Below are 13,474 nucleotides of genomic sequence, written 5' to 3' on the forward strand. Positions count from 1 at the left end.
CCGGCACCTCTCACAGCCATGTCTACAAGAAATGATTCGCTCATACACTCCTGTATGGTACAGCTATCGCCAGTTGTAAAACATGCCAGCAGATGTTACGCTTATACGATATGCATGTGATTGTTGGCCCTTCGCACAAGAGCCCGCCGGTGAAAACTCGGGTGCTGCAAAGACCCAGCATCCTGGAGCAAATTTTATTAACTAGTGTTCGTATACCACTAGAGTTTGTGGTGCTGTATCTTTCCACAACGAGTACCGGCATGAGGTCATGGGAAACGAATCAACCCTTGCAGATGATTCTCTACCTTGATGTTACCACTTGTACGCACAAGGCTAAGCAACCGACAAGTTGCTTACTCAACACTTGGAATCTATGTGGTCATCCACAGGTCAACATAGGAATGACCATGAATGATGGATCCGGCAGGCGCGTGTTGTTAACAATGCTTGACATGTGCCCTTAGTGAATGGAATATCTGATTCATCTTTGTAATTAAAACATAGGTTGTAAAAACGGCTCGCCGCATCAGCTAAAGGCAAGGGCATTCAAGTCCAATGAACATTGTATCTTTTTGCTCCATTGTCTCTGGGAGAGGTATCAAATTACGACAACAGTCTCCAACATGTCAGCACAATCAAAACAACAGCCTCTACGTCAGCCCTCCAGCTCGAGCACAGACAGCGAGTCCGCGAGCGATGTTATCCTGGAGCAAGGAGACAAAGGTGCCGACTTTTGATCGTAAGCGACCAATTGGGAAGCATCCGGGGTAAGAGTGTTTTGATCCTACTCCTCGCCCTCAAGAGGGGCCTCCTCCTCGTACTCCTCTTCCTCCTCGTCAACACCAGCATCCTGGTACTGCTGGTACTCGGAAACAAGATCGTTCATGTTGGACTCGGCCTCAGTGAACTCCATCTCGTCCATACCCTCACCAGTGTACCAATGCAAGAAAGCCTTGCGCCTGAACATGGCAGTGAACTGCTCACCGACACGCTTGAACAGCTCCTGGATGGCGGTCGAGTTTCCGATGAAAGTCGACGACATCTTGAGGCCGCGGGGCGGGATAGAGCAGAGAGCGGTCTGGATGTTGTTGGGGATCCACTCGACGAAGTACGACGAGTTCTTGTTCTGGACGTTGCGCATCTGGTCCTCGACCTCCTTCATGGAAACCTTTCCACGGCTATTATGGTGATTATTGTCAGTTGACGTTCAAATCCTCGAACCATGAGGGTCCGGTTATAAACACTCACAAGATGGCAGAGCAGGTCAGGTAACGACCATTCCTGAAGTCAGAAGCAGCCATCATGTTCTTGGGGTCGAACATCTGCTGGGTCAACTCGGGAACGGTGACAGCGCGGAAAGAGTGGGCACCACGGCTGGTCAAAGGAGCGAAGCCAACCATGAAGAAGTGCAGACGAGGGAAGGGAACCATGTTGACGGCAAGCTTGCGGAGATCAGAGTTGAGCTGGCCGGGGAAACGCAAGCAGGTGGTGACGCCAGACATGACGGCCGAAACCAGGTAGTTCAGGTCACCGTATGAGGGGTTCGACAGCTTCAGGGTGCGCATGCAGATGTCGTACAGAGCCTCGTTGTCAATGCAGAAGGTCTCGTCAGAGTTCTCGACCAGCTGGTGGACCGAGAGGGTAGCGTTGTAGGGCTCAACGACGGTGTCGGAAACCTTGGGCGAGGGAACGACCGAGAAGGTGGCCATCATACGGTCGGGGAACTCCTCGCGGATCTTGGAGATCAGCAGAGTACCCATACCGGCACCGGTACCACCACCCAGGGAGTGGGTGATCTGGAAACCCTGGAGGCAGTCACAGCCCTCAGCCTCACGACGGACGACGTCAAGGACCTGGTCGACAAGCTCGGCACCCTCAGTGTAGTGACCCTTGGCCCAGTTGTTTCCAGCACCAGACTGACCGAAGACGAAGTTGTCGGGGCGGAAGAGCTGGCCAAAAGGACCGGCACGGACGGCGTCCATGGTGCCGGGCTCGAGATCGACGAGGACAGCACGGGGAACATGCTTGTTGCCGGAGGCCTAGAAAAGAGTTATTAGACTCAGGTCTTCACTTTCAAAAAGAAGGCCGGTGAGCAGCAACGAGCTGCCGGTTCGGAAGGTCGGTATCGACGTACCTCGTTGAAGTAGACGCTCATACGCTCCAGCTGGAGCTCGGAGGTGCCGTTGTAACTATATTATCGACAATGTCAGCCTTATACAAGCAGCCGGTAGCTGACCATCTCGGAAGGGGTCGGTGGTAAGTCGGAGGGGAGATAGATGCACATACACTCCATTGCTGTCGAGCCCGTGCTCGCTAGAGATAGTTTGCCTGCAGGATTATTTAGCAAGAGAGGTCCAAAGTCGAATGGACGGACGACTTGAGGCGAAAGCCATCGTCGAATCGAAGTTGGTCATACCAGAAAGCAGCACCAATTTGGTTGCCCTGTTGTTTTGAAGCGACGAGATTTGGTAAGCCCCACTACTCTGAACAAAAAGAATATCAACAAGCTCGGGATGGAGGATGTAGACTTACGCATTGGCCGGTCTGAAGGTGAACCTGTATGGAAGAAAATGAAGTTCCAAGTCAGTCAAGAGTGGTCTTCGTTACAGTTGAACGACGCGTTGTGGCTCGGCAGCGTTGAGGTCAAGGAAAGACCCAGGCTGGATATCGGTGATGGTGGGGGTACGCTGTGTTTTTTTTTTCTTCTTGCTTGATGCCACTTTGATGCGCCTTCGAAGGGCTTCGATGGGAGGGGTTTGCACTTACAATTTCACGCATTTTTATGGTTTGCAAGTCGGATTCTGATGTTGATGGGAGCGAGGCGGTCGAGAGAGTACGAGAGTAAGTTGAGAGATGCTTGCAAAGGTGGTGTGTGTTTGTGAAGGAGAGGTTGCTTCCTAGCAGTGGTGGGTTTTCTTTTAGTGGAGAGGGAGGATAAAGGGGACACGAAAAATGGGGTCGGGATTGATTGGATTTGTTGATTTTCAGCTGTGGGAAATTGTTCACCGCCGCCTGCCCCCCAGAGCAGACAGAGCCAACGAGCCAACCGAACCGTCCCCAGCAGGCCCCATCCAAGAAGCGTAACTGTACCTTCCCACGCGTAGACCCTTGTTTACATGGGATGCTTGGTCTGTGCTAGCTGCAACGGACCAATCACCCGGCTGCTGGTCGGACAAGCGCGCAGGGGCGACAAGCTATCATCTCTGCAGACGTCTCGTGTGATTGGACACCACATCATTAGCTAATGGTCCAGACCCTTGCCAATATCAACGGTGAGCCGCAAGCGACTTTTCACGGTAGATTATACGTGCAACGCAAGCACCACTCTGATAATGAAATTCATTGTAGTCCGAGGTGCGTTTTGTCACAAACATTAAACGTCGAGATTGCATATCGTCGACTGCAATTCAGAGCATGTTGTTTGCGAGGCTTTATATGCGCAGAACCCTCATCATTCCTGTAGCTCAAATTAACTGCAGATCACCCTCAACGCCGGCGAAAACCTGACGCTACCTGTCACTCCGCGTTAGCGGGTCGCTAACAAGGCATCAAGATAGATTAGCTGCATATTTTGTGCATTGTATTCAGCACCTCACTCGCCTAACAAACTCGCGCAAGGATGAGCATTCGTCTTCGTACAGCTGTGAAATAAACTGAGCGGTCTAATTTACTATGGAATCTGCTGTACGGAGTACTCACCCGAGTCGATATATCAGGAACATATACCCAATGCTGCATAACTGCCTAGTTGCATGAACACCTTCCCCGCAGTCATACTTCGCCTGTCTTTACATGGGGATGAATATGAGTTCTAGACATAAAATTGCTGGTTTAGGGTCGTATGACAGGGATACAACTACTGGCACTAGCTTAAAAATATCGGACTCCGCACTAATACCCTCGGGAGTGAGTATATTCTTGTGGCTTGTCAAACAGATCGCTAAATCATCTCCGGCTCGCTTCGGCACGCCGCTCGGCCGCCCAGGGTCTCTTGCCATCACAGTACTGGGAGCACCCGTTCTGCCGGGTCCGTGGCGTGGCAAGTCTGCTAATGTCCGGGCCTGGGCTTCACTGCCGAGGCCAGCGTCGATACGACAGCAAGTATTAATGTAATTACCGATCAACCAAACGAGCAATAAAAAGTACAAAGAGAAATTGGATAAAATTGTACGCGCCCATCACCTGATAACTGTCATTCTTGAATCTCGATGACAGCGATTTGCTAATTAAAGATATATAGAAAAGTAACTAAGAGAAGAACAAAGGAAGCAAAAAGGATCGACTCGTGGCAGCCACCACTCTCCATCCTTGCCGACTAATAAGCCCCAAAAACGTTGCCTATCATGGAATCTCCCTGCAATAACACGGGTTTCCATGCTTGGCACAGACTTGGCTGGTGCCGGGCGTTCATCGGCCGGCAATGAGTTATAGAAAGCCTTCTTTGATACAGTATGAATCCGAGATTCCCACAGGCTATTCCAACAGATTCAGTCGAACAGGGAGACAGCTTGCTCTATGCCAAAAATCACCCAATGAATATTTTCAAATTTCTCCCGTCCTCAAGCGAGCAAGGAGTGCTCATCTGATGCCCCAATGCAGCACGCAAACGTGATCAGACGCAGCCCCCAAGGACCACTATGGAAGCCGATGGATGAATGCCTCAAAGCCGGAAACATCACATACCTAGGTAGACATGCGTGTTTGTTTGTTTTCTTCTCGTGTGGCCGCGGCACTATTTGCCAGTCAGCTGATTCGTGAAGGAAAAAAAAACGACGGGGAAGAAAGCGACATGTCATCTGCATGCACAGGTGCCCAACACTGCCCGCAATTAGCTCGTACCAACCATATTGGCAACGAGCCAATGCAAACAAGCCAAAGGCACTCTGTGTGGGACGAGGAGCAAAGCATGGATAAGGAGGTAATCCGTGACGCGGGGTCTTACCGCTTCGTTCGTAGATCAATACATGCGGGTTTCCCCATCTTTTGCCAGAGTACACCAAGTCGGTTGGTCACGATGGCCGGCATGTTCTTGAATCTAGGGATCAAGCAGGAAATCAGACAGCGCACAAAAGCACGGCCAAAGCCTACGGAACATATTTTGAGGCATGAAAAGACGTTTTCATTGATGTCTTCTTTTCTTTCTCTCTCCTGACCCTCTCTCTTTCTTGCGGCGGCCCTTGGGCCAAGTCGTCCTTTCGACCGTCATATCGACGAGTCGACGAATACGGCCACGTTCAGTGGCACCATATCTAACCAAACCATCGATGGTGGTTTCTTCCTGGCATCTCTCAGCCGCTGGACTCTTGTCGTCCTTCCAATCTAATAATCATGACTTCCTCCATCCCTCCACTCTCACGGCCTTTATGATGATATCCTAGCAAATCGTTTACCAACTTCCCTCCATAATTTTGTGTATACCCCCTTGAGCAGAAACATCAAGCCACAACAAGGGAAGCCGAAGAAATACAGCTAGTAAACCCAGACAAGCCATGCGGAAGAAAAAAAAACACCAACACCCAAAAAGGAAAAAACAAAAACAAAATGCGAGCGAGAACAAACCGCCAGGGCTAAAAGAAATATTATAAAGGATGCAAGCCCAAAAACAAACGAAAAATCAACCACTCTTATGCAACCCGGCTAACACAAGAAAACAGACATACGACGCAATAAGAAGAAATAAGGAACTAACCCCCATAATCTTTAATCTTTTGTCTCGAATGATATTCGTACATATACAGTGTGGCGTATGGCGTTATCAGTGAGTACAGAGTTCCTCGCGACCAGGGTCTTCTCGCGTGACCTTCAATCTCGGCGGCATTCCTCCGGAGTTCGTCCCATTCGACGCGGTGCCAGCCTTGGTGCTGGGACGCGACGGCGATGGTCGATGGTTAATCGCCCGGGTCACGGGGATTGTAGTAATGTGGACGTCGAAAACACACGGCGTTGTGTTTGAACGATGGTCGACGCATAATGTAATATCAAAAGATGGATCCACTACTCCCTAACTGCCTCATTACAAGTGGATGATCCATCTCAAACTCTTCGGCTCAGCTCACGGTCATCATCTGCATCCGCTGGCTTAACCCATTGGCGGGGGATCCTCTAGATTCGATTGACGGCCGCCCACCGTTCACCGAGTTATTGCTCTGACTCTTCAGCAGCCTATGAGATTTTGGAGGGGTGAGAGGTACCGAGGATGGGTCGGTGAACACTCGTGTAAAAGCTGGACTGCCATCACGTCTCAAATGCTTCTCACGCTTCGGCGTGCTAACCGGACTTTGTGTGATAAGTTCTGCGCGGCGAACAATGTCGGAAAGGTTGTGAAATAAGACGTTTGCCTGCTTTACAAGCTCCTGAAGACTATTTGTGTCGAAGAAAAGCTCCGATTTGCTCCCTGGGGTAGTTTTCCTAGGACTCCCTTTGACAGGGGCAGATGAAGAGCGACGTTGCTGTTGCATGGCCTCCATGACTGATGAGATCATGGCACTATCCGGTGTGTTCGTCTCGCGGTCGTGGTTGGGGGTTGCCGGTCGTGATACTCTTGGCTCGTCAGGCAAAGGCCATGATCCCCCAAAGATGTCGTCTTCCGGAGCAAAGACGGATCGCCTGCGCACGACCTCGCGCTCGCGCACTACCGCTGTCTTTGACATATCTGGCATTGGCATGACGGCCACGTCCCCTGCGTAGCCCACAGCGTCAGAGTCAAAGCCTTCGTCAACGAACTGATCGTTGGTTGACGATATGTCGGATTTGTTGGAACCTTCGACCTCTTCGACCAAGTTTCCTTCTTCGTCTTCGTCGGGAGATGCCAGCTTGATGATGTTCTCAGCCTCTCGCCACAATTCAGCAGATTCTTCCATCAGCTTCAATTCCCGACCGAGCCGACACAAACGCTTGAGGCCATTGACCAAGAGGGAGAGCTCGCGAATCTGGCCCGAGTGGGCCTTGACGGTGGGCTGCGTGGCCTGGATGGATGCAGGAACGATCATGGCAAATGAAGACGACATGTCTCCCTCCTGGGGGCTGGCCGGACCTTCGTCAAAGTCAAAGTCGTCCTCCCAGTCTTCACTGACATTCATCGGCCCCGATGCCCAAGTACGGAATTTGTTGTTAGTTTTGACCGGCTCGGTGAGGTCAGGAACCACAGGAACACTCTGGCTTCGAATGTGTGCAACGGTGGGGCCTTTGCGGTTAGATGCCCGACCACCCCTAACGTCCATCTCTTGCTTTCCATGCACCGTTTTGGGTCTCGGAGAAGGTCCTTCCAAGTCGAGTCTTTCGTGGCTAGGTGGCTCGCTCCAGTCAAAGACATTACTTCGCGGCCTTTCCGGCCGCTCACTCCCGGCATCGCTACGAGCAAAATCGAAGTTGCTGTTGCCGCTGATGTCTGACAAGGCGAGTCGGAGATTTGGGCTGGCTCCCCTCATGGAGCTCAGCGGGGGTGATAGGTGGTTTGAAAGACCGTTCTCGTCGTCACGTGCCCAGTCAAAGTCGTCATCGTCATCCAGAGACATGCGACCCATGTCGCGGTTGGCGAGGGAGATATCTATCGTCCGTCCAGTGAGCTTGCTGGAAAGATCATCGCAGCCCATCAAGTCGATATCGCGCTTGGGAGAATCATTGATTCGCATTGGCGTAGAAGCCCCCTCATCCTCCTCCATGATCTTTGTGTCGCCATCCCACGACCGACCAAGAATTTCCTGGATGGAGAGACGCTTGGTTTTGGAGTTACCGGCTGTGCTAGGCGGTGACTCGTCGAACATGGACTCCAGTGGCGTGTCGACATCCCTGATACGAGCCGAGCCGGTAGTGCGAAAAGAGTCGTACAAGGTGTCACTCTTGAGGTCCGTGTCATCATCATCTCCAGAAGAAAAAGTCCTCATTTCAGAGTCGGACCCAGCTAGTGTGGACGCCCTCTCGTTGGACACATCACGGCTATGGGTTGTCAAAGGAAATCGCGACGATGACGACAGGATGGGACTGGGCTGCAAGGAGTGGGAGGACGGCATAAGCGTCTCTGGTCTGCGGGGTGAGGTGGTAATGGTCGAGGCCCCGAACGGATATGGGTCAAAGTTGAAGCTCGACAGCGGTGAGGGTGTTGGGAGAGGAGAGGACGAGTTTCGTTGACGAGTGGCTGCACGAGAGGTGTGCAACGAAGTAGGCGTGTCCAAGATCATGGGTGTGCCTGCATGGTCCTTAACAGGAAATGCAGGCGGAGAATGCGAGTGCACAAAATCCTGCTTGACGCAAATCTGAGGCTGAATTGGGGAAGTGGTGCGAATTGGCGCTGACACAATCCGCCCGCCTCCACTTTTCTGGTTGGAGCCCCTCTTCTGGCGTCGTATGCTACCTGTCTTGGAAATCCAGCTAGTTGGAGAGCTAAAGTGCATCGAAATCGACCGTCGCGGCCGTTTCGAAGGCGTTTCTTCGGGGCTGCCCGATGGACCATTTGATTGGGTCGAGGGGGAGTCGGCCAAAGCGCTAGCGCTAGCTTGATCGACAGCCAGGGGCGGTGGGAGCGGGGAGGGTGTGGCGGTGGCTGGTCCAAGGTTCAGCGGATCCGGAGAGTTTGATGCATTCGCGCTCGTCATCATCGCTGTGTTGATCAGATATGCACGTGGCATGCTCCCCTTGCGAACATGTAAACTCTTTCTGGGGAGCAAATTCGGTCCTGGACTGGCGGCCTCGACAAATGTCTCAGAGCTTGCTTTGGTCCCCGAACTAACCAGCACTTTTGAGTGAAAGTAGGAGCTCCAGTTCCACATCGATGGCTCCTCCTCCGGGATTTCGAGCGGTGTCCTCACAGAAAGGCTGGGCCTTCTACTCTGTTCACGTGAGCACATGGGCGATGCGGACGGCATATCCGAAACAACCTCCTGGAATTGCATTTGTGCTAAAGTGGCCGACCTCTGATGACTCGTGGCTGGCCGGCGTAATGAAGGCATATGGGACCGGGATCCTCTCCTGGATAATACACTGCCTTCTTTGGCACTGGCATACGTCGAGGAAGGGGTACGCTTCACAAGCTTATTTGGTGGTATTTGAGATGGCTGAGCGGAAATCGGCGAGAGTGTTGAGCCGCCGGACGCGTTAACCCAGCTCTTGAATGAAGACGAGTCGGGACCAAGGCTAGATCTGGGGCTACCCTGCTGTGACAAGGGCCGCAACGAAAGCCGACGCATCCATGACCCATTCGAGGATATCGAGTCCCGTACACTCTCTGCTATCGGCGGTGGAACACCTTCCCTTTGCCTTGCAAATGACGGCCTCCTGCTCGTCGGCTTCGGAGGCGTGGTCTGCGATGGGGTTTGACTGGAATCCTGGGATGAACGGGTTACATTCACGGAACTCGGCGCCAGGGGTATGGGTGGTGGTTTCGAGGACGACGTAAAGATTCGGTCGTTTGAAGCTCCAGTCGTTGTTGCGCTCGTGCTAGGTCTTGTGTTAGGCCTCGAGAAACCTCGGAGGCTTCCATAATCAACCGTCAACTTTCTCTTGTGGGAGGACGGTCTTTGGGGTGTCGGCTCAGAGGGCTGAGCAAAGACCAAACCCACGGTGGCCGCAGCCACGACCGACCCGGTGCCAACGATCTGTAGACGAACAAATGAGCTGGTAAGAATCAACCCAAAAACAAATAGCATCAAATATCCCTGAGCGCGTCATTATCACTGTAGGCATCCTAGGCTCCATGCTGGCAGGTAGGGCAATTCCGGTGCCCTAACAAGCTTCAAGACGACCATTTCACAAGCCACTCGGCGTTCCATACTGCCAGAGCTAGAAGTGAAGATAGCCGGTGAATCAAGGGGTTGCATTGGTGAAGACCCGGAGCGAATGCCAGGTAGCGGATCTTGTGGTGCTGGGCTAGATATAACCAATCTGAGGTCCTGATATGCTCGGGATGCCTTGCCCTGACGTTTTTTTCCATGCATATGAGTTGAAAAGACGTCCTCCAACTTACACTTGGCACCGCGTGCATCTTGACGGTGCAATATCAGATCGATGGGCGACGGCCGTGGAAGGTCAGGGTGGAGGAGGCGTAGCTGGCGCTGGCGCTGCTGCTCAGTGGTCATTGAATCATAAATGGCATTGTTGGTCTGTGACTTGACGCATAAAAGACGGCCGGGGTGGATCGTGGGATTGTCGTCGTTTTCGTCGTCGTTTCTTCGTCTCGTCGGTCAGGTCCTGCCCTGAAGTCGGGAGGCTCTTTTCCGTCGTCTTAGTGCGGCTTGGTAAATTTACGGGAATAGAAAACAAACAAACAAGGACAACAACAACAAAAAATCCCTTACAGGAACAAGAAAGATGTGACGGAAAGGCAGACAGGGCAGACCTGACTGGTTGACTGCTGCAGCTGAGAGTAAGGAATGCGGAGTGCAGCTCAGCAGGAAATTATTCCATTGCAGCTCGAGGTCGGCGCTTTGGCACAGTGCAGTAGCGTCCGTTCAATGAGAGTCAAGTCAGTGCTTGCTGCTGCGGAACTGGGCGTGGTGCGTCAGGGCCTGAATGGATGGATGGGTATTGCCTGGTAGATTTTACTGGTCACTGATAATTGGAAAAACAAACAAGTATAAGCCTCCTGGTTGGTCCTTCAGAGCGTGGTGGAGTACTAGGTCACGGTTCCCGACAGGCACGGCACGGAGCAGGGATGGGTCGGGCTGGCCGTGGCCTTCTTTTTCCCCTCTGCTCTGCTTTGGTGTCAACAAGGACAGGCTACGAGTTTGTTTTGGTTGTATCCCAAATCGTCAAGACGGCCTCAAGGGCGGCCTTTGGTAACCCCAAGTTGTAACTATTTGTCCATATTCCCTCGACCATGCAATCCTGAAGATGATCGCATAAACATCAGATGCACATGTTCATCTTTATTTCATTTTGTTTTGTTTACTTGTTTTTTTTCTCCCCTCCTTGTCCGGAACGAAGTACTGACTCTTTCTGCCCTCCCCACTGTCTGTTCCTTGGGCCTGCCAAGCCTTTTTGGTTGGGTCTTGATTCTTTGAATAAATTGTTCTTTCCAGAAGCCTTCTGGCATGTGCTGTAATTTACTTTCAAAACAAGCTTGGGGTGTCCCTACCCTTATCCACTAGCACGCTAAGTACAATGGGCCCAGGCAAGACCAGGGCCAATTTTGGTCCCATCCAATCCCAATTGCTGGCCCCAAATTTCGGCGTCGGGTTGCGTCAACAAAAGCCCCAGCGCTGGGCTCGCTAATACCACACCAGCCAAATCTCACACATCGGTCTTAATTGGCATTGCTTTTGATCCCAATTTTAGGTGTGTTACCGTGCATGGTCGCAAACCAACGGGCGTGCCTCATAAATTCATCGTTGAGTCTATAATATTATCCTTTTTTCTTGTTGATATGGGCTTGATCAATCTACCGAGTAGAAATAGGCAAAGAAACTCCGCAAGTGATTAAACAACAGACTTGAGTATCTTTTACTTTTTTGTAGTTTTGCCTCTGTTTTATTCTTTTTCGTATCTCGTCTCCTTCCAATGTATGGTTCGCAGTCGTCGGTCTAAAACCCGGGAACTAGCACCGGGATAAACTGTGAGACCATAATTTACATTTTTTTCGTACTGTATCCGCCGAAGGAGCCCACGGCTTGCGAGGTCATCTCAGCAGCAAGGGCTGGGCCACGGTTAACGCCGCCCTGTAATATCGCCAAATCGGGGATCGCCACCCATTCTTGGAAACCGATGCTGCCCTCCAGATCAAGCGCAACAAGCGGTTACGAGGGTGCACGACAAGACAAATGATAGTGGTGGCCTCGCAGAAAAAGGGCCCAACCATCAGTCAGTCAGAAAGCAAGCAATCCCCTTCTGCATGCCAACCTGGGCTGGCTGCAAGACAGACCAAAATAAGAAAACAAAACAAAACGTCCCACGGCCTCTCGGGCTGATGCGCCCTGCGATGCGCATGCCATGCAGGACTAGGCGGCCGCGCTGCACTCAGGCGACATACCTAAAGGAAACGAGGGGGGACAACGGCAGTGCGCTCGCACGGTCAAGCTATTCTGCATGCAGAGTACAGCGAACAATACCGTTTACCTTTCCATTGCACGGTTTATTGTTTGGTGGAAACTTTTTTCTTCTTTTTTTTCGTTTCTTTGTACAATTCGTCCTTTTGCTCGATTTTTGATGTGACCCAAATTACCATGCATTCATGCACGTTAATATGAAATAACCCAGATTGACAGTACGCGCGAGCTTGAGCTGACAGGCTAATACTACCTTACCTTGCGTATTAACTCTCGCTTGCGCACCTTTGATGCATGATCCTAGCTCGGCAAGCTTGGGACTCTTGCATTCGGACCAACGAAATGGTTGGCATAAACAAGTCCAATCTGACGCTGTATCCATTGTATTCCGTGCAGGGCGGGCTATTTTCCAGGGAGAGTCGCAAGCAATTCCACCGACGTGGCGAGCACGGTCTACCGGTATGTACATATTGAATCGGCTACCAGGTTGGTTTGCGGAGCTATCTTTCGACTTCATTTTACTTCGTAAGCTCTACTACTCCGTACTATTATTGCTACATTAGTTTCTCTCCAGTCTGATACTTCCTCACCGTCTTTTCTTCATTTCTTTTTCAGCCATTTCCCCCAATTGCTCGTGATTTATTTCTCCTCTGCTTCAACGGTACTCAATTACTTGTGGGCTTTTCTTCGAAAGAGGAAAGAGGAGGCTGCCAAAACTACTTGTTTTCGAGCAAGGGATAAACCCTGCCTACGCAAAATGAAGAGCCCAAATAAAAACCGGCGAACGGGCGCCCACTCCTTATATCACGCTCCACTTATGCATAATATACCTACCAACTTCCCGGCAGCCACAGTGAGTCCACCACATCGAGAGCTCGAAAAAAAGGCAAGACAACAGAAACCGCACACGGAACAAGCACCCGCGCGGGAGTACCGCCTGAATTCGGGTCTCTATCCCGCCCACATGGATGTCATCACATCAATCCTCCCTATCTTTTTTCACATCCTTTGCCCGTTTTCGCCTGGCCCTCCACCCATGTGCCCACCCGAGACGCGACGCCAGAAAGAAAGACAACTGGACGTCAATAGTGTCACTGGCGTCCGTCCTGATCACCCGAGCCGAACCCAGCTGATCACAGTCAATAGTCGGCTTTTTTTGGTTTGTCTTTTTTTCTCCTTGGGGAGGGCCTTACCGTCGACTATCTGTTGCCTCTTCTTATTTTGCTACCGTGTGTTTCACGCTCCCTTGCATTTTCCATGCCCTAACTTACGGAGTACTTCACAAGGGCAGAGGGCAAGCGCCCGGCGCCTACGTGCATCGCATCAATGGTCCTTGGATTGTTTGGCGTTTGACAGCCACCTCGGCTCGCGTCATCTACAGACCAATGCCTGTATAAAAGAAGCCCCCATCTTCAACGAGGAAACGATCCGCGGGCGCTTCTGATTAAAAAAAAAAAGAAAAAAAAAATAAAAAAAAAGACTTTTTTTTCTTTTTCGGT

At 51.4% G+C, this 13,474-nt stretch overlaps 3 protein-coding genes across 3 annotated transcripts; all 3 read right to left on the minus strand.

The window, feature by feature from the left end:
- Window positions 1–481: 481 nt before the first annotated feature.
- On the minus strand, window positions 482–2,979 carry MGG_00604 (tubulin beta chain). The gene is made up of 7 exons (XM_003718381.1): window positions 2,767–2,979; window positions 2,533–2,556; window positions 2,417–2,442; window positions 2,287–2,328; window positions 2,135–2,189; window positions 1,249–2,039; window positions 482–1,178 (listed from the first exon to the last, which is right to left on the minus strand). Exons 1-7 carry the CDS (start codon window positions 2,776–2,778, stop codon window positions 785–787), a joined length of 1,344 nt encoding a protein of 447 aa, XP_003718429.1. The 5' UTR covers window positions 2,779–2,979; the 3' UTR covers window positions 482–784.
- A 2,138-nt stretch (window positions 2,980–5,117) lies between these two features.
- On the minus strand, window positions 5,118–10,566 carry MGG_11546 (uncharacterized protein). The gene is made up of 2 exons (XM_003718382.1): window positions 9,959–10,566; window positions 5,118–9,590 (listed from the first exon to the last, which is right to left on the minus strand). Exons 1-2 carry the CDS (start codon window positions 9,974–9,976, stop codon window positions 6,048–6,050), a joined length of 3,561 nt encoding a protein of 1,186 aa, XP_003718430.1. The 5' UTR covers window positions 9,977–10,566; the 3' UTR covers window positions 5,118–6,047.
- A 2,388-nt stretch (window positions 10,567–12,954) lies between these two features.
- MGG_17414 (uncharacterized protein) lies at window positions 12,955–13,294 on the minus strand (the record flags this gene model as incomplete). The annotated part of the gene is made up of 2 exons (XM_003718383.1): window positions 12,955–13,104; window positions 13,247–13,294. 2 exons carry the CDS (start codon window positions 13,292–13,294, stop codon window positions 12,955–12,957), a joined length of 198 nt encoding a protein of 65 aa, XP_003718431.1.
- Window positions 13,295–13,474: the final 180 nt, after the last annotated feature.

This window comes from Pyricularia oryzae, chromosome 5, assembly GCF_000002495.2.
Source record: "Pyricularia oryzae 70-15 chromosome 5, whole genome shotgun sequence".
NCBI lineage: Eukaryota > Fungi > Ascomycota > Sordariomycetes > Magnaporthales > Pyriculariaceae > Pyricularia > Pyricularia oryzae.

Bases quoted from the DNA above. Each gene is read 5' to 3' on its own strand.
- MGG_00604 (XM_003718381.1), bottom strand. The intron at 2,190-2,286 runs GTATGTGCATCT...TCGATAATATAG, and splicing joins GGGCTCGACAGCAATGGAGT to TTACAACGGCACCTCCGAGC. The intron at 1,179-1,248 runs GTGAGTGTTTAT...TCACCATAATAG, and splicing joins CTGACCTGCTCTGCCATCTT to CCGTGGAAAGGTTTCCATGA.